General features: G+C 41.5%; 1 protein-coding gene and 1 long non-coding RNA gene across 2 annotated transcripts; both read left to right on the top strand.

Moving 5' to 3' along the window:
• The first annotated feature begins 4,503 nt into the window (after positions 1-4,503).
• LOC110735707 lies at positions 4,504-7,389 on the top strand. Its single transcript, XR_002514156.1, has 2 exons — positions 4,504-4,729; positions 6,838-7,389. It is a non-coding gene; the product is annotated as an uncharacterized LOC110735707 (long non-coding RNA).
• Positions 7,390-15,715: 8,326 nt separating this feature from the next.
• LOC110735803 lies at positions 15,716-18,356 on the top strand. Its single transcript, XM_021915989.1, has 2 exons — positions 15,716-16,279; positions 16,446-18,356. The coding sequence occupies exons 1-2, from the start codon at positions 15,716-15,718 to the stop codon at positions 18,354-18,356; spliced, it is 2,475 nt and encodes an 824-aa protein (XP_021771681.1).
• The last annotated feature ends 2,494 nt before the right edge of the window (positions 18,357-20,850 follow it).

Here is a 20,850-nt window from a genome sequence, read left to right as displayed (position 1 = left end):
AAACATCAATTGTAGATCTTGTAATTTAGGTTTGTGTTTTGATCTAGTTTTTTTTTTTTTTTTTTGAATAAATATTTAGATCTAGTTAATTGTATATGTAATTGTAATGTTAATTTATAAAATTTATTAGATAATTATATATTCGTACATTTCTATTAATTTTCCTTGTTTAATTTTGGTTTTTTGAAGTTTTTGGGGTTTTTTTCGGGTTTTTCCGGCTTTAAGGGTTAATGGTGGTGGTGTGGTGGTGTCGGTGGTGGTGGGTGGGCGTTCTGGTAGTGTCGGTGGTTATGGGGTGGGGTTGTGGTGATGTGGGTGGCGTGGGGGAGGTTTAGTGGGTTATTTGGTGGTTCTGGGTTGGGTTTGGTGGGTCTGGGTAGGGTGTTTGGGTGGGGAGATGGGTCTGGGTGGGGTGGGGTGTCTGCGTCGGGGTGGGGTGGGGTGGGGTAGGGTGTCTGGGTTGGGTGGGGTGGGGTGGGGTGTCAGGGTGTGGGAAAAAGAGTTGGGGACGTGGTGGGTGGTGTGGGCTGGTGGCGGGGGTGGATCTGGGTGGGGAATGTGGTGAATTTTTTTTATTTACTCTTCCGACGGAATATACCTTTTCCGACGGAAAATTCCGTCGGAATATCTCCCCCACCGACGGAATTTTTCGTCGGAATATCTCCCCCACCGACGGAATTTTCCGTCGGAACATATCCTACTCCGACGGAAATTTCCGTCGGAACCTTGCGACGGATTTTCACCTAAAGTCAACAAAAGCGCCGACAGAACATAATCCGTCGGAAATTCCGTCGGAATAGACCTTTCCGACGAAATATCGCGAAATTCCTACAAAGTGTGTTCCGACGATGCTTTCCGACGGAATTTCGTCGGGCATTTCCGGCGGAATTTCAAGGTTTGCTGACGGATTTTTTCCGTCGTTGATTGACTGTTTTCTAGTAGTGTTTGTAAGAATAGTATGAGTCACATAATCACGTAACAACACTGATGGAGTTTTCTCCCTCATACCACGCCCTAATACTTGATATGTGGGCTGCTCGTCAATTGTTTCGACGCTAGGCTGTTTTGTGGCAGTAGCTTCTGTGAGCTGTTCTTCATTGTTGTCGGCTAGGAGCTATTGCTGTGGCTGCTAGATAGTCCTCCTGGCAGTAGACTCCACACCCCGCCACCCCCCCCCCCGCGGTCAGCAGGTACTTGCCGCGGGCTACCTGCGGACTGCACTGCCTGGCTGTGAGTGTATAGGGGCTGCTGCTCATCATTCTCATTTGGCTGGGCAATATCACCCATGCTATCATTCGCAATTTCTGCGTTGTTTATTACCACTTCCTCTTGATGTTGCTCAACATTGTCATAATCCACCTCCACATTAATTGGCACAATATTTTCCAGAGTAATATTAGAAGAGTCCGGATCTAGAAAAGGAAACACGTCCTCAAAGAACTTAACATCACGAGGGATAAAAATTTCCTTTGTATTAAGATCAAATAAATTCCACCCTTTCTTTCCAAAAGGATACCCCAAAAAAAATGCTTTTTTTTTGCTTCTACTGGCAAATTTATCTCCTTTTGCTTTTTGGTAATGGGCAAAACACAAACAACCGAATGTGCGAATAGCATTATATGAAGGAGACACGGCAAATAGAATTTCATACGGAGTTTTATTTTGCAACAAAGGAGAAGGAGTATGATTAATTAAATGTACAGCGGCAAGAACACTCTCCCCCCAAAAATTAATTGGTAAATTGGCTTGAAACCTTAATGCTCTCTCCATGTTTAGAATGTGTTTGTGTTTTCTCTCAACCGTCCATTTTGTTGTGGAGTACCTACACATGAGGTTTGAAACAATATGCCCGTAGCAGAGAAAAAATCATGTAAACAATTAAACTCAGTTCCATTATCACTTTGAACTACTTTAATTGTTTGATAAAATTGTCTGTCAACCATAGCAACAAAAGACATGAACATACGAAACACCTTAGTTTTATCCACAAGCAAATAGACCCAAACTACACGAGAAAAGTCGTCTACAATGGTCAAAAAATATCGAGCACCACATGAAGAAGGATGCCTATATGACCCCCACAAATCACAATGTATTTTTTTCCAAAATACGTGATGCTCTATTCTCACTTAAAGGAAATTTGTCTCTAAGGTGTTTAGCACGAAAGCAAATTTCACAAGCTTTATTTAAACTACCCTTGCAATCAATAATAGGAGGAAGCAACTTTACTACTTTTTCAGATGGATGACCTATTCTTTTGTGCCAAAGTTCCATAGTAGAAGATACCCCATTCACCGACACATGTTGCACTGATTCCACACCTTCGAAATAGTACAGTACATTCCGTCTAACACCCGTTCCAATCAGCTTCCTCGATCGGTGTCGTATAGCACACATAGAAGAGTTAAATTGGACAGTACAACATATATCATCATTTAATTGAGAAACCAAAATCAAGTTACAACTTAATTCCGGGACAAAAAGCACATGAGTGAGAACAATTTTCTCCGACAAACGAATTGAACCCTCCTTAGTAGCCATTACGGTCTTGCCATTTGGAAGTCCAACTGGGCAGTCAAATATGTCTTGAATGTCATATAACCAAGCAGAGGAACAAGTAACATGTCCTGATGCATCCGTATCCACGATCCACAAGTGATCATCAAATTGACCTTGATTGGGTGGAGTTTTAGCATTACCAATAAGACTCTTGATAGCCATCCATTTTTCAGAAGTAAATCCATTAATTAAGCAGGCAGTAGTAGACCCACACCCGGCAGCCGTGCCGACCTGAGCACCATCGGCGGAAGCCATAATGACATTGATCCGACCTGGTACAATAGAGATGTCTGTTTGATTTTTGAGATCAAGAAAATTTAAAAAATCTGGTTCAATTTGCTGTGAAATATATTGTTTAGTTGTATGTGATAGCGGCTCTTGATCGCCTGCCATTGTCTTGTGTATGAATCTCCCTAAGCGACTGATACCATGTAAAGTTTCGATAAGGGCTTAAAGCTTGCCCACCAATTCATTCATTGAGCATATAAATAGCATAGCGTACAATCCTCTTTCCTAGAATATGAGATCTCTAGAATATTTACACAAATATAAGCAATATCAATCATATCCTATAATCAAGGTAACTACCTAAAATATAAGATAAGCATAGCAAATAATATCTTAACAAATCCCAACAAACTTCAACAATTTTAATTAAATTATAGAGAGTTTGATTGTACCTTAATGTGTAGTTTTTTAATGAATACATGTTGTAAAAGCTAAATTAATTAATCTATTATATAAACAGAATTTTTCAAGAATAAAATTTATGTTAGAAATTGGTAACCTTTATTACCAAGCAGTATATAAGGGGTAACTTTAAATACTAGGATAAACTTAAAGTCTTTAACCCATCTTATAATAAGTTAATAAAAGTAATGGAGGGAGTATGGTTGAGAAAGGTTTAGGGCAAAAAGAAGCTTGACTAGTCTAAATCTCTAAAAGGAGTGTTTACAGACTTTTTAATTATTTTATTGAGTGTTAGGTAGCTAACAATAGCTGTTCTGCCTCACTCTTTCCATTGAGACTTAAATGATATAAAAGTATCTACGTTAATTTCACTTGCCGAGCTTGTGTAGGACAAGATCTAAGGAAAATCTAGGAAACTGGATGACAATGTTAATTGGTTGTTTTTATTCTAGAATTCAGATTAAAATCTAATAGCTTTCTTTTAGTTCTTTTTCCTTTCTTTTTATCTCTTTATCCAGAGCCCAAAGTTGGACCAATTTTCTTTGTTAAATAACCTTCCTTCAGGATTGAAGTTTGCTAGGTCAAATTTAATTAAAGGAAAATCCCTTTTAGTTTGTTGCCATGATGGTAAGTGATTTCCTTTGGTTGTGAAATTAATTTAAGCGCAACTAAACATGATAACCAAGGAGTTTTTGTTTTAGCACTTTGTTTTGTTTATTGTCTTCAAAAATGCATAACTCAAGGAATTTTCATGTTTCTTTATCCTACCTCAAAGTCTCAAACCACTCTTGCTTGCACTGTTGCACAATATATCGGGTTAGTCAAAGCCTGTGGTAGGTTCTTTATGGGATTTGACATGTTCAGGCCAGGAATGAATGATCATTCTCCGTATCAGTAAAACTCGTGTATTGTTCAACAATGCATATATAGCTGTTCATAGCTTATGCTTCTTGAGCTCTTCATTTGAATTCAAAAATACCTCTCCGTGTCCAACCCTTTGATATGAAGTGAGTTGCGACACCTAGGCATGTCAGCCTAAAACATTGGTTAGCTCCTCGGAAACAAGTGTTTCTACCTTCTAATTGACATTGATTTCTAATCCTCATGTAAGCTTGAGTTTTTCGTCAAACATATTATGCACGCTAAGGGGGTGTTTGGTATGGGTTTTTTTATAGGGGTGGAAACGGAATCAGATTACCGTTTTCGTTAGAATATGTTTGGTTAATGAGTAAAGTAACAAATTCCGTTACTTGGTGGTAACCCATTCCACCCATTTGTTTCCGTTGCAAAAACTGCGGAAACAATTCACGTTTCTTTCCTCGAACCCAAAAAAAACACAACTTTTACTCTTTCTCTCTCCTCTCATTCCATAATTTTCCGAAAAATTCCCAAGTTTGATCGATCGAATCTCTAGATTTTGCTCAATTTGATCAATTTCCTAGCTCAAATCTCCAGAAATCAATAATCTTAATCATCACAGGTTTGTTTTTTATCAATTTTTTATTAGATAAACCCTTGATTTTGAATTTGTGTTGAAATTTGTATAATTTTCAGTTTGATTGTTTGTATTTTGATTATTTTTTTTATCTCAGATTGTTTGTAGTACATAGATTGTTAATATGATATCAATTTCTAGGGTTGTTCGTTGATATCAATTTCGATTTCACAACATCAGTTCGATTTCATAACATCAGTGACTTGCTTGTTTGTTAACATTTTCTTTTCTTGTTTGTTAATTTTCTGCTGAATTTGATGGTTTATATTGCTATTTTTGCCTATAATTGCTGGTTATAATGTGTTTTCCCCCAAATTTTTTCCCATGATTTTGGTTTATTTGCTTATAAGAGCAACATGACTAGATTACTTACCCATATTTTGAATCGAAATACTCTGCTACTGCCTGATTACTTACCCAGATTATTTAACCAGTTAGCTTTAGCTTATGAATTATTGACTACTAATTTCGCTCATACGATTAGGATTGTGAGGGTTTATGTTATTCCCTGTCAACTTGTCAAATGATGTACTATTGATGGAAATCGAAAGCATGAACTATGGCATAAAAAAATCCTGCTATGTATTGAAATATTTTAAATTTATCCACATGTGGAGCATTCTTTGTTGATTGCTATTGTTTTGCTGTTTAACGGGTTCAATTGCGATTTATTTTCTCTGTTTCTTGTATTTTAATGGTTTTTGATGGGTAATATATTGATACTATTGTACATTTTTTGGACTGATTTTTCAAGGTTTCTACAATGCCTCGACTTATGCGTTCCATAAGGAAGAAAAAGCTTAAACAAATACAACTAGTTATTTCAATGGTTATTATTTCATTCCTCTTTGTTCATTTTTTTCTTCTTTAGAACTGCTGCTGTTCATATGACCTGAGTTCATATGTAGTCTGCACCCTCTATAGTAGGCTGCTTCCATTCCACTAATGAGTAGAAACCTTGTCCAGCTTAATTCCTTAGCTTATCTAGTTGTCCCTCTAATACTTAATTAAGAAGCTTTTTCAGCTGATATCAAACCTGTTAATATGTCTATCGTTGCAACTTAGACTATTGTAGAGATGACTTGTATCTATTGAGACTGCGAGTCTGCAGCTGTATCTGTTGTTATCATCGGAACTCTATGAATCACCTAGTTGTTTGCAAGTTGTCATACAGTGGCTGGTATCTTGTTCTTACCCTCCATTACCACCCTTTGTTCAGATATTGACTCAGTGACTTGATTGGAATTGTCCTTTTGAGTTCTTTGTTAAATACACGTCTATGTCACATGAGTTTAGAGGCTTTATTGGCTTGATCATTTATAGGCTCTAATATAGGAAAGCAGGATAAAATCCTTGAGCATGTGCTTTCTTTGCTATAACCTGGAGTGTTTGGGCGTGAACAGAACTCTAGAAATTTATATGCCTGATACAATATTTTATCATATTGTAAAGTTGTTCACATCCTTTTTTAACTTCATTAAAACCTTATTGTGATACTTTAGCATCATTTCCTATTTTTGACACTGATTGAAGAGCTAATCCTTATATGCTTACAGGCTACAGCTAGCATAAAAAATGACTGAAGATGGCAATCAGTTGGTAGTAACAGAACAGTAGCTTAGAGTTAGCAGACATCTTTCTTTTTTTTTTTTTTTTTTTCACTTCCTACTCTTTATCTTTTATGGTAACAAATTAGCTAATTCCTAAATATGCAATTCTCTGTTACAACTATTATCCAAGTGCACAAGAAGTTAACCTTAAAAGCAGGAGCTCAAAAAATATCTTTTTGCTATGTTAAGTAGCTCTCAGTCAAAGGAATTTTATTTTATTTAAATAAATATTTATTCCAGTAAGCTTTATATCTTTGTTCAATCCTGAGGCTTGGTCCTGAGAAAATGATATTGTTGAATTGTTTGTTGCATTATTGTCTTCTGTTTCCTTGTCTATTGATTTCTCAGAGGTGATGATAATATAGGGACATGTAAAATTAAGCAATCTGCAGTATTTGACTTGCCTATACTTCAGGAATTTAACATGCTCATTGTTTATATGACTTTTCATGTTTTGACTTGTTGCATTCTCTTATATGGAAGACTCATAAGAAAGCTAAAGGGTTGTTTGGAGTCCCATTCATTCACTATGAAACTCTTGCGGAGATATACACAAAAGACAAAGCTACCGGAGATGTAAGTGAGTCATTCGTTGATGCCATAGAAGGTATTGATCAAGAGATTGATAAGCAACCATTGATTGTCGAGAGTGATGAAGAAGATGATGTGAATTCTACTAATTCGGACACTTGAGCAATACAAGTTATGTGTTGGGATTATTCATATGATGATGGACATATTATTAGTCAATGTTTGGATAATTAATGAGTGCCAATTTTGCTTTATATATATATTGTTTTTTTTTAACCGTAAAATATGTAGCATAGACAATATTTTTTATCTAGGTTATTTTTTTTATTTTTTTTTACCCGTAAAATATGAGCATAGACAATATTGTATTATTCATTCTTATTTTTCGTTTCCGTTTGTTATACCAAACAAGAGGAAACGGAATGGTGATAATTGTTTCCGTTTCCTTTGATGTACCAAACAACTAGTAATGGTAACACTAATTGTTACCCTTTCCCCTCCTAATTTGTTTCCATTCCGTTTTCTATACTAACTCCATACCAAACACCCCCTAAGTATTGTCAGTATTTTTTCCAAGAGAAGACATCAGCGTATGTATCTGCCTAGCAATCTTAATCTTATTGTTTAGTGAAGATGGTAAGTTCTCTTGTTTCTCTGTGAAATACAACAATTTCTAATACAAGGTATAAAAAAAATTAAGTACTCGTATTCCCTCCGTCCCATAATATAGTTCTTGTTTTTCTATTTTGGAGATCCAAAATGATGTTCATGTTTCCATTTTTGGATAGTATATAAAGACTATTATACCCTCACTTTTTTAACTTTATTTATTGTACTTCCTAAATTACCCTTGAATTTTGCACATGTCTTGTACCTTTTTCCACTTTCTCTCTCTAACTTTTATTTATAATTGTACTTTTTACTTTTATTAATGTATTTCATCTACTTCTTCCTCCTATTTCTTAAATACCGTAAAAAAACACAAACAAAAATTATATTATGGGACGGAGGGAGTAATTATCAATTGTTCCACTCATGTCTCCGAATTCAATAGTTTTGAGTTATTATGTTTACAATACGATATACTAGTAAAATCTTTTTGCTCGGTACTTTTGATGCATAGGATCCTTTGATGATGGCAGGTCTTTTAAAGAGACAGAGATTACTAAATTGGAAATGAGGAGACGACTCGTATGTATATGTAAGTTTTCTACAAATGCCCGGCCATCCAGAGGAAATTTAAAGCAGGTATTTGGTTTTCTTAATAGTGAAACAAGCATAAGTTCTTAACAAACTTCTCTATTGAAATATCTTTTACCGCAATAATTAGAGAAGATAAATGATTAACGTCGATCATTGTAAGGGTACTTGATCTCACCCATTTGTTCTTTCTTCTTATTAAATATGTTCTTTGGATGTGTCTGTTTGGAACTTTTCTTCCTAAGTTTATTGGATATTTATGTGATCTTCATGTGATAAAATAAGTAAATACTTCTTCCATTTTATATTAAATGACACACTTTATCTTGGTACACACATTAAGGAGGGGTGGCAAACAAACTAACCCATAGCTAGAGTTGGCAATTCCAATACCCAAACCCAACCTAAAGTTACTAAGAGAAACTCGAACGGGACCTGAAGTGAACTCGAATTTATTACAATTTGACCCATATGTCATATTTTGTTCTAATACTTCCTCCATTTCACTAAAATTGCAATACTTTATCTTACGCACTATTTACATGTCCTACTTTGACTAATTTTTATGATTTACTCGTAGTCATGTGAGATCTTATTAGATTCGCCTCAATTTATATTTTCATAATACCAAATTTTTAAATTTTGTTTTTTTCTTATTGATAATTAATGATATTAGTGAGTGAAATAATGCATTGGCAAGTGTGAAAGGAGAAGTGTTGCAATTTTACTAAAATGGATGAAGTATTAAGTTTTACACTATTTCTCTTTTTCATAGCTTTTATTTATTTATTTATTTATTTTTTTAGCACGACTGAATGATATTATAAATTTATTCTCAAAATGTATGTCCTTTGCTATTGATAGTATTAGCCATAGTTTCCTATACAAAAAATAATATCGGGGTTATGCTTATGTTTTAAATGAATCAATTGGGCAAAAAGTTCGCCTAGGGTTCCAGTACGATAGTCCCTCTCTAGGGCGAGTGAGTTTCGCAGTTCGAGTCTCCGTTTTAGTAGTTTGTCTAGATTGTTAAGAATTAGATAAAGATCGTGTGCTTGAAGGCTGGCCCTGGTCTTTTGGCAATCACATTCCGTTACTGAAAGAAATATTGAAGGGTGAACAACCCTATGAGGTTGCCTTTAAACATACCCCGATGTAGATCAGAACGTTGGATGTCCCGTTCGGCCTTCGGAATTCATCCTTTGCTTATGATCCGGGAGAAAGTTTAGGGGGCTTCCTTGAACATGATGATGATGATGACCCCTTAGGGTGGGGTGAATTTATGAGAGTCAAAATTCTCCATGACATTAATAAGCCTTTGCGAAGAGGAATCAAGATTGATGCTGGAAATTCATCAGAGAAATGGATAGGATCTAAATATGAGCGTCTCAGGGATTTCTGTTACTATTGCGGACGTTTGGGACACACTGACAGAGATTGCCACATTCAAGGAGAAGAAGATAGAGACAGCGGAAGCACGATCTACCAGTATGGACCTTGGTTGATGGCCTCCCCTCACAGTAAAACTCGCATCACCCTGGCTGCTAGAGAGCGAGAGAAGAAGTTACTGGCGAATGTGGCGAATTCTAAATGTTCTTTGAGAAGATCAGAGTACAAGGACCCGGATGCTATACGGCTTCCCCCTTACCCCCCGCAGTGGCTAGAAAGCTGTTGTTTCCCTCCCCTGCTCAAAATCTGACCACAACTCCTAAGCCATTAATCGTGAACAGCCAGACCCATTCTATTATCACAACTCCTTCTGATACAGTAGACCCTGCTATAACAGCCCCCCAACAGGTTGCCCAAGGCAAAAAGTGGAAGAGATTGCAAAGGGGATTGAGTGAAGGTCCTCAAATCATGGAGATACAGGCTGATCAGATGACTAAGAGGAATATTGAGGAAGTTATGACAGTGATGTTGTGGATGTAGATCTAGGAAAACGCACGAAAATTGCTACCTTGGCTTTATACACCAGTTCGAGTCCAGCGGAGGTTGGAGGTGTCCAACCAATCCCAATGAGTTCCTTATGTTAGAACTGCCGGGGAATTGGCAATCCTCAGGCAGTTAGAGCACTCCGCTGTTTAGTGTGCTTTACTTAGCCCGGACTCTGTTTTTCTAGCAGAAACGAAGGTTAAAAAATCTATAGCTGAAAACTTAAAGAGCAGACTTGGCTTTTCTAACTCCCTAGGAGTTAGTCGTGTTGGCCTTGCTGGAGGCTTATGTATTTACTGAAATTGTGACAACATCACTTTTACTCTCTTGTCAATGTCTCAAAAATCATATGTGTAGAGAAGTGGCTCAACAAGACAGTATGGAGATTCATTGGTGTTTATGGTTGGCCCGAAGCTAGTAATAAACACAAAACTTGGGCTTTGCTTAGAGATTTGTGTGATGAGTATGAGGGTCCGGTTCTCATCGAGGGTGACTTCAATTAATTTCTTTCGTACGCTGAGAAGGAGGGTGGTGTTAATAGAGAAAGGAGATCGGTGCTAGAGTTCAGGAATTTTGTTGCAAATCACAACATGCACGATTTGGGGTATTTTAGAACTTGGTTCACTTGGGAAATAGGCCTTACTGCTATTACTTGCATATAGAGTATATAACATATTCCTAGGCCTCAATCATCAGCTTAAGCTTTTAGTTGAGATGATTCTCTAACATGATATCGGAGCAAACGTGACACAGAGGTCACGGGTTCGAATCTCATCAACCCCTCACTTTCAACTGGAATAAATTCGCGCTAGGTATGGGTGGTGTTAGATAAATAAAAAATTTATGCCTCAATGTCATTACGATATTATCGACTAACGACAAAAGATGGGAAAGTAACTATTTTCATACCTAACAAAAAGCAAGGTAGTAAGAAAATAAAGTAATCCTAATGTTGCCTTTAACATTCAATGTCCAATTTAAGCCCTTGGCGAAATCCATAAAGAACACTCCGAGCACTTCACGTGCTCACAATGTACAATTCCATGATCGAGACTTTCACCTGTCAAAAGAAGCATATGAAAAAAGCAAAACAAATTAGCATGTTTGTCGGATACAATACAATATAGGATGGAAACAAAGGGAAAAAATAAATAGTTGAACATACCAACAGAATCGGGATCAAGCTTACAACCATGTACTCCTCTCATGCCATAACCTAGCGAGCCAAAAAAGAGCTCTGGAGAAGTGTCTGTGCCTTGGCGCCTAGCCCAAAAATTCATATGTTGTCCAAATAGGTCAGGGTTGTCCGATGAACATGTCGGTATTGTTTTAACCATACTAACATACTCATAATAAAACCCCTAATACATAAAAAAGAACAATAAATTAGTAAGTAAACGTGGAAAAAAATCTATCTACCTACACTAAAGCAAAGTTTTTTCCCCTCCCAAACTCCCTTCAAATCCCCCCAAAACCTCACAAGTGTTTTTTTTTTTTGTCTAATCCGTTAACTTAGAAACTAGTAACTTATTGATGGCAAGGGAGACTGCTACCGTTAGCGTAATGTCGTTGGAATCCCACAATCCTCAATCCCCCTTAGCTTTTCAACTTCCTCATCTCACTTTACATGCCATTGTTGAATCCTTAAACTTGTTTCTCCATTTTCTCCCTCATTTCAATATTTCTTTTATTTTGCAAAATTTGATTTAAAATTAACCAATATTTAGTTTCGAACATTACTCCAATATCTTTTAAATTTTCATGTAACTACTTGAGAAAAAGATTAGCAAAATTTTCGTGTAACTACTACAAAAGTTATTTTTCATCCACATCAACGACAAGTTTATTCAACTGTCATTTCCATTATCTCTCTATTCTTTTGTTCTTTTAATATTTAATTCTTCGGATTACTATTCCAAAATTTTCTATTAGGTTTCATCTATATGATGGTAGTTTTTTCATACAAATTACAATGTAAGGAGTACTTTTAATTATGATACAAATTACAATGTAAGGAGTGTTTGGGGTCCAAATAACTTATTGGGGCCCGGTCCATATATGAAAATCAGTACAAGCCCACAAGGCAAGGTTCAACCCTCAATCCAACAAGCCAAGTCAGATAAAGCAAGGCCCAGTTAAATGGCAGCCCATTTAACTCCTCAAACCCAGTCCACTCAATTGGAGCAAGGTATAAAAGCTCATATTTTAGTACAATTAGATTCATTCACACAAATTGCCTCAAGCAACAAATTATCTTGCATAGCTTTTCTCTCATTACCTTACACACGTACTGACTTCGGCATCGGAGGGGCCTTCCTCAGCACAACCCCTGAGGCCAGTTTACGTTTGTTCAGCTGTGCAGGAAATCCTCAATTCGGTCATCACTCGAATTGGGCTTCATCTCCACTCATCCGAAGGACCTGCTGAAGGTCCATTGTTTCCTGACCGAAACAATTTGTCGCCGTCTGTGGGGATACTTACAAAAATTCAGCCAAAATCTCATACCAATCTTAGCCAACGCAAAAAATGACTAAGAACGGGAAGAACTTGAAAAAAGCTAAAAAGATGACTCTTATTACGACGAGGGACCATCGATCACCCACGCCGTCACCTGAGCCATCCGCCTCAGTCTTGAGGATTCCACATTCTCCGAGAAGAGAGGAACTGTATGGGGAATCTCCTCCTCGACAGAGACGACGAAACGCTGACTCACCAAGAGAAAGTGAGCCTCGGCCTGAGAGTCCTCAGCAGAGTAGGCACTCTCACTCATAGCCAAAATCAACCCCACCAACGGGTCCTTCGATTGAAGAGGTGATGAGGGTTATGGTTGTGTGCATGGAATTCATGAACGCATTGGGAGGACGCTTCCCATCCACGAAGAAATCACCTTCTCCTCCTCCTAAATCGCATGATCGGAAGAGAAAAAGCGGTGCGGAGGGAGAAAGGTAGGCCCTGTCCTCTAAAGGGGAAGGAAGCCGAAGGGCTGGACACCCAGGTGGGTCCGGGCAGGAACAGAGAAGGGGCTCCAGCCACTTTGAGAACTCCAAAGCTCGGAACTCCGAGGGTCTTTATGACAGCCATAACGCCTTTCGCCGAAGCGTTCACGAGCGCCTGGGTGGCAAGGAGGGAGGCGTGCATAGCCGCCTCACCTATCTAGAAGGGTCTCAACCCGCCATGTCACGTGAAGGGATACCCCCTACATCCACCTCTTTGAGAGGGAGAAGTAGGGTTCCTTCGTCGCGGCAGAAAGGAAAGGCCGTAATGGTTCCGACCAGTTCCCCATTCCAAAGGTGGATACTGGAGGAACACGTGCCGACGGTTAAAATTCCGGCACACATTACGTACGATGGTACTTTGGATCCGAAGGACCACATAGCCTCTTACGAGGGGCATATGTACCTTAACCCCAGGTCCGAAGCTACCTGGTGCAAATACTTCCCTACAACCCTTAAAGGTGTTGCCCAATCATGGATCACCAAAGGGTTGAAGGAAGGCTCGATAACGGGTTAGAGTGATCTTGCCAACAAGTTCAAGAGCAAATTTTCCACGGCTAACCGCCGAGAGAAAACTACTGCAGAACTCATGGGACTGCAGCAGGCGGAGGACGAAAGTCTCCGAGATTACTTGACTCGCTTCAGCAACGAGTCGTCCAGAATCACAAGTTTGGATCAGAGCCTAGCCGTATTCGCACTACGGAACGACTTACAAGCTGGTAAATTTCTGGATTTCATGGTCATGCATCCCCCGTAGACCTTGGAAGAAGCCCTCGACGCTTCGGATAAATTCATCCGAGCCGAGGAATGGAATAGGGCCAAGCTGCAATCTCAATCAGGGCTTGCAAAGCCAAAAGGGCAGCCAGCCGAAGTTCCAGGGTCGAGGAAAGGGAAGGTAAAAGCCTCAGAACCTCCCTCGACCGCAGAGCCGAAGAAGGATAAGGCTCCCTATCTGGGAAAATTTGAATCTTACACCCCTCTCACCTTACCACGTACTAGGATCTTTAGTGCGACGAGGGAGGAGGGAAGATTCAAGAAGCCGAAGCCGCCTCCTTCTTGGCATCAGGAGAAAGGGAAAGATCATTGGTGCGATTTCCACGAATCACGTGGACACCGCGCCGAAGATTGCCTTCAGCTGAAGGACCAGATTGAGGAGCTGATCCAGAAAGGGTATTTAAAGAAATATGTCGCGGAACGCCGCGAAGAAAAGAAAGCTAAGAGAGACTCTCGGTAGGATCTGGACTACCACCGGAAAAGGGACAAACCTCCCGAGGGAGGAAATAATGATATCCTGACCATTTCCGGAGGTATTTCTCGGAATGCACTGAAGCGCCATCTGAGGGGTCTCACCCATCAGATTCATCACGTTGAGTTCCGAAAACCACAGTCTCCGGTGCCGAACATGATGTTCACATCCGAAGACTGCAGGGGGGTGGTGTATCCCCATGATGACCCACTGGTTATCATGACAAACATCGCAAACCACAACGTCTATCGGACACTGGTAGACGGTGGCAGCGGGGCGAATATACTTTTCCGAAAGGCATTCGACCAGCTGAAGTTGGAGAGCAAGCACTTGACTCCAGTTCCCTACCCGGTCACTGGGTTCAACGGCTCTTCTTCATATCAAGATGGGAAAATTCTTCTTCCCGTCAGCCTAGGCCAAGATCGAGCGAGACGAAGCATCATGGCCGAATTCTTGGTCATCGATGCCCCATCAGTTTACAACGTCATTATGGGGAGACCCCTCATCCATGATGTTCAAGGAGTTGTCTCGATGTATCATCAAGCAATGATCTACGTTTCAGACGAAGGACGCTCCGAAAAATTTTTGGGCAGCCAAAGAGAGGCCTGAGAATGCAATTTCCTCAAACCATCCAAGAGTCGCCGCAGTGACAAGGATGATGAGGAAGAAAAATAGAAAGAAAAGGAGCGAGGTACCAAAAGGCCGAAAGGCCTAAGTGCTTCGGCTCAGGGGTCCCCAAAAAAGAGAACATCTTTGGGGACTGGAAAGGCAAGCTCTTCGGCTGGACCGAAAGATTCGGACGAAGATCAGCCCAAGAATGGGAAGTCTGCTGATATTGACAGTAGACCTGAACCAGAAGAGCCTGGATCCAAAGCAATGGAGTCAGATGAACAAACTGAGTCAATACCGTTGACCGAAGGACATACTGAAAAATGTGTCAGCATCGGACAAGGGCTCGATCCGAGCCTCCGGGTTGAATTAATCCAACTCCTTCGGGACAACCGAGATGTGTTCGCATTCTCGGAAGCTGACATGCCGGGAATTGATCCGAACCTTATCTCTCACAAGCTTAATGTCGACCCCACATGTCGGCCAATTAAGCAGAAGAAGCGGAATTACTCTGCTCAGAAGAACCAAGACATCGTAGCCGAAGTAAAAAAAACTTCTAGATGCAGGGTTCTTCGAGCCTTGCCAATATCCAGAGTGGCTGGAGAATGTGGTGATGGTTCAGAAAGCTAATGGCACCTAGAGAATGTGCGTTGACTTCACGGACCTGAATAGGGCCTGTCCAAAGGACTTCTCTCCCTTGCCGAGAATCGATCAGCTGGTCGACTCGACAAGTGGCCATGCTCTGCTCAGTTTCATGGACGCATTTTCTGGGTACCATCAGATTTTCATGCACCCCGATGAGAGAGAAAAAACGGCATTCGTTACAAGTGTCGGGGTGTACAACTATAAAATGATGCCCTTCGGACTGAAAAATGCCGGAGCGACATATCAGAGGCTGGTAGACCAAGTGTTTGCCGAGCAAAAAGGCCGCAACATGGAAGTCTATGTTGACGATTCCATCGTCAAGAGCAAAGAGGCGAAAGACCATGTTTCAGACCTAGCAGAAACATTCGCCACTTTGAGAAAACACCAAATGAAGCTGAATCCGAAGAAATGTGTCTTCGGAGTGAGGTCAGGGAAATTCCTAGGCTTCATGGTCAGAAAGAGGGGGATTGATGCCAATCCCGCCAAAGTTCAAGCAGCTCTTGATCTTCTCGAGCCGAAGACAAAAAGGGACATTCAGCGTCTCACTGGGAGGATGGCCGCCCTATCCAGGTTCATCTCAAAAGCCTCGGACAAAGGATTGCCCTTCTTCAAAGCGCTGAAATTGCCGAAATCCAAGGAGCTCATGTGGGAAGATGAGCAAAAGATAGCCTTCCAACAGCTCCGAGAGCAGCTGGCTAATCTCCCAACACTGGCAAGGCCAGCCGAAGGAGAAGTCTTGTACTTATATGTGGCAGTTAGCCCCGCTACAGTGAGTGCGGTGCTGCTGAGGGAAGAAGAAAAGGTTCAGCAACCGATCTACTTCGTCAGTCATACTTTGACTGATGCCGAAACGCGCTACCCCCTGCTCGAAAAAGGTTGCATATACAGTGGTAGTGGCAGCTCAGAAGTTAAGACCGTATTTTGACTCACATCAGATAGTGGTCTTAACAGATCAACCGCTGGAAAAAATCCTCGGCAAGGTTGAAAAGTCAGGCAGGCTAACAAAGTGGGCCTTCGAGCTCACTAAGTTCAGCATAAGCTATCAGCCGAGGGCAGCCATTAAGGCCCAAGCCTTAGCAGATTTCCTAGCCGAATGTTCCTATCAGGAAACACTCGACGAAGAGAAGGGGACTTGGACTGTGTTTACAGATGGCTCAGCCACTATAAATGGTTCGGGAGCTGGGGTAGTAATCACCTCTCCCGAAGGCAAAAACTTCGAGTATGCACTCAAATTCTCGTTCAAGGCTTCTAACAACGAAGCAGAATACGAGGCAGTAGTCGCTGGCTTAGAACTATGCATAGCTCTCGAAGCCGAGCATGTCTGTTTGAAGACAGACTCTCAGCTGGTCGCTAATCAGATTCGGGGCGAATATGAGGCCAAAGAGCCCTCCATGATCTCTTATCTCGCCAAGATCAAGTCAGTCATAGCGAAGTTGAGAACTTTTGAAATTGAGCTGATCCCAAGGGGTCAGAATGCTCAAGCCGACGCACTATCCAAACTTGCAAGTTCAACTCTTACTGAGCTGAACCGATTCGTATATGTGGAAGTACGCCGAAACAGAAGCATTGACCAAGAAATTGAGGTCCAATGTGTCGAAGCTGAACCGAGCTGGATGGACTCCATCCTGGCTTATAAGCTTCAAGGAACGCTCCCCGAGGACAGGAACCTAGCCGTAAAAATAAAAAGGGTCGGCCCAAGGTTCATTGTCTATAATGGGGAACTGCTGAAAAAGTCCTTTTCAGCCCCGCTGCTGAAATGTGTGGGTCCAACAGATGCAGATTACATCCTTCGGGAGATCCACTTCGGCATCTGTGGAAACCACATAAGGGGAAGGACCCTGGCCCATAAAGCATTGCGGGTAGGGTATTACTGGCCAACCATGATCCAGGATGCCAAGGACTTGGTGCAGAAATGTGAAAAATGCCAAAAATTCGCACCAGTTATCCATCGGCCTTCGAGAGACCTTCAGCCGATCTTGAATCCACTCCCTTTTGCTCAATGGGGGTTGGATATTCTAGGTCCGTTTCCTGAGGCTCCTTATCAGAAAAAGTGGCTGATAATCGGAATCGACTACTTCAGCAAGTGGATAGAAGCCGAAGCAGCCTCAAACATAACTGAGCAGACTGTCAGGAAATTTATCTGGCAGAATATTATTACTCGCTTCGGCATTCCGAAGGTGTTTGTCTTTGACCATGGGAGGCAATTCGATAATCTGCCGTTAAGGTGGTACACAGATCACTTTGGCATAAAGCTGGAATATTCGGCAGTCTGTCATCCTCAAAGTAACGGCCAGGCTGAAGCTGCAAATAAGCAGATACTCAACGCTCTCAAAAAGAGAGTTGAAGATCAAAAGTCCAAGTGGATAGAGGAACTTCCCAGAACTCTATGGTCACTTCGGACTACAGAAAAAGAGGCTACGGGGCATTCACCTTTTGAATTGGTGTATGAATCCGAAGCTGTTTTACCAGTGGAGATTGGCTCAGAAAGTCTTCGAGTCAATCAGTTCTCAGTCGAAGAAAATGAGCATCTCATGAAAGAGTCCCTCGATTTCTTAGACGAGGTCCGAGATTCGGCAAGGGACAGAATGGCAGCATACAAACAGAGAATCAGCAAGTTCTACAACCGAAGAGTCCAGACAAGGCTCCTTAAGGTTGGGGACCTCGTTCTTCGGAATGTTGCCGCTGTCCAGAAAAGCCGCATCCATGGAAAACTCTCGGCTAACTGGGAGGGGCCTTATGAATTATATGATGAGCTCCAACCAGGAACTTATCGGCTTCGGCAGTTAGGTGGCACTGAGTTGAAAAACCACTGGAATGCAGATGTACTTAGGAAATTTCATGTGTAAAACCCCAATGCGGGAGAAATATATGTGTAAGTACATTTCCTTCAGATCAGTGAAAGGCCTTTGAGCCGCAATTATTCACAATTTCATTATGTTTTCATTATTTCTGCCTTCGTCGTTTTTGAAAAAAATTCAAGGTTTACACCCGGTGCTGTCCGAAGTATTGCATAGCGATGCATTGTACTTCGGCAAGCCGAAGAACCTGCCGATATGGGGGCAACAAATAGAACCTCGAGGTATTGCATAATGATGCACTGTACCTCGGACGGATTTGCTGCCCTCGGCGAAGGGGTCATAGGCTTATCTAAGACATAGCCAAAAAATAGGAATTGATAAGAGACCCGAAGCATTGCATAATTATGCCCTGTGCTTCGGCAAGTCAATTCCGGGTGATGATTACACCTCTGAAGTATTGCATAATGATGCCTTGTACTTCAGGCGATCATTGCCCCGGCATTGTGTCCAAGATAGTCGTTCCCTCGGATGAATTAAAACCAGGCAGAATATAAGAAATACAACACAAGTGTTTGAACTATGGTGTGGCAACAAACCTTCGGCCACGCCGAAAGAACGAAAGCAATAAACTCAGAACTCCGAAGACCCTATCTTCAAAGTTCTGGGGGGGGCAAGAGGTACTCACATACTGAGCTCCAAGCCGAAGCTCAGTTCCTGGAAAAAATTCCGTAAATCACCCGAGTAAAATGAGCAAAGCAGAAGAAACATGCAATGGGTAAACCCTATAAGCCAGATGATTTATGAGCCGAAGCTTTGTACTTAGAAAAAATTTGAAGAAATTCAAAAGACAAATCAGTTAGAAGACAGAGCCAGTCAATTAATCAGGGCTGAGAAGGAACATCAGCAGAAACGCTGAGAAAATGTTCAAGTTTAAAAGTTACAGAAATTCAAAGTCGGCAGCCGCCCACATAGCGGAAAACACAGCTGCCGAAAGTACACAAAAACAAATTATAAAGTTTGTACATAGGCAGGCTGAAACAAAAAGATAACAAGCAAAAGTTGATGCGGCGTTTACAAATTAAGTGCACGTTGATCCGCAGGACTCAGTAGACGACTGCCCGAATTCCTATGCTTCAGCATTCTTGGGAACATCATTCGGGGCAGCTAGAGCTTCAGCATCGGCTGACGAGGAAGCAGGATGGGTGGCATTCAACTCTTTCTCGGCTTCTTTCTCTCTTTCTTCATTCTCGGCTTGCCGAGCCATGAATGCAACCTCAGCTGGACTGGCCTCGTGCATATAAACATCTGCTGGATCCATGGACCAGGCCTCAGCCTGATCCCAATTGATTCTGGGCTCAAGATGGAAGGCCAGTCGCCGAGCAACCTTCCAACCATTATCATATCCTTCTTCATACTCGGCCTCAGTATAGATCCTGGTTTTCAGCAGTTCCTCAGCAGCGGCGAGATCAGACGAGGCCTTAGAGGATGCCTTTTTCTCAGCCTCTAGCGCATCTTTCAGCTCTTGGACCTTGGCTTCAAGCTCAGATTGCTTATCCTTTGCTTGTGTGCGGATAAGGTCAATCTGGCTTTCATGATCTACAATCAATTTTTGCCGGGATTCAGCCTCTTCCTTCATTTTCTTTTCGATACGAGCCTGTAACTCAGCAATAGTATCGGCTCCGTATTCCTTCATCAGAGACTGGCCCTCTTCGATCCAGGGGAAGACAGTCTGTTCCAGGCCTCGGCAGAAGGAGCGAAAATTCTCGTCCATCCTCTGCATCTCCAGCTTGGTAGCTGAGGTCTCCTCTTCAGCCTTTTGCTGTTTCAGCTCAGCTAGCCGAGCCAGGCTTTCAGCTTCCTCAACCTTGTCAGCCTTGGACTGCAGGTCCTCATCCATTTCTACAGCTAAGAAATGATTATTAACAACCTGCAAAACGTCAATCAGTCTGAAAATCGGAGATCAGCCGAGGCCCGACACTTAGAAAAATTTTCTGAAAAAGAAAAGAAAAGAAGAGGAGAGGAAGGAATAGAGGAAATCTGGTGATGACACTCACCTGCATCAGTAGCCGCTGGTTCTCCACAAAGGGATTTGGCACCTTGTCAAGAGGTTCAGCAGCCGCAGCAACAACGCCCGCAATCCAGGCCTTAGCCTTCTCCAACGCTGATAAGTTGGCCAGATGGCCGAAGTGAGCGCTAGCAGTATCGCGCTTGGATTCAAAGAAGACCCGGGCATGTTCTGGGACGGGAACCAAAGGTGCTAAGCCGAAGCCCATATCGGAAGACTGAAAAGTCTTAAACGAATCCGCAGCAGAGATGGAGGGCATTTCTTCATTTTTTGGCTCTTCAGATTCAGCCATTTGCGATTCAACATGAGCTGCAGCAGCACCCTCGGCGGAAATATTCAGCGCATCCATCTCTTGCTGAATATTCTCTGAAAACATCCCAGAGTCACGAGGAGGAGTTGGAGGAGAGGTCTGCAACTCGACGACCTCTACAAATACCTCCCGAGATGGAGAGGTGACTTCCCTCATCTCTTCTTCCA

The sequence above is a fragment of the Chenopodium quinoa genome, unplaced genomic scaffold, assembly GCF_001683475.1.
Source record: "Chenopodium quinoa cultivar QQ74 unplaced genomic scaffold, ASM168347v1, whole genome shotgun sequence".
Taxonomy (NCBI): Eukaryota; Viridiplantae; Streptophyta; class Magnoliopsida; order Caryophyllales; family Amaranthaceae; genus Chenopodium; species Chenopodium quinoa.
The sequence above is the reverse complement of the archived record's forward strand: the minus strand, read 5'-3'. Positions and strand labels throughout refer to the sequence as shown.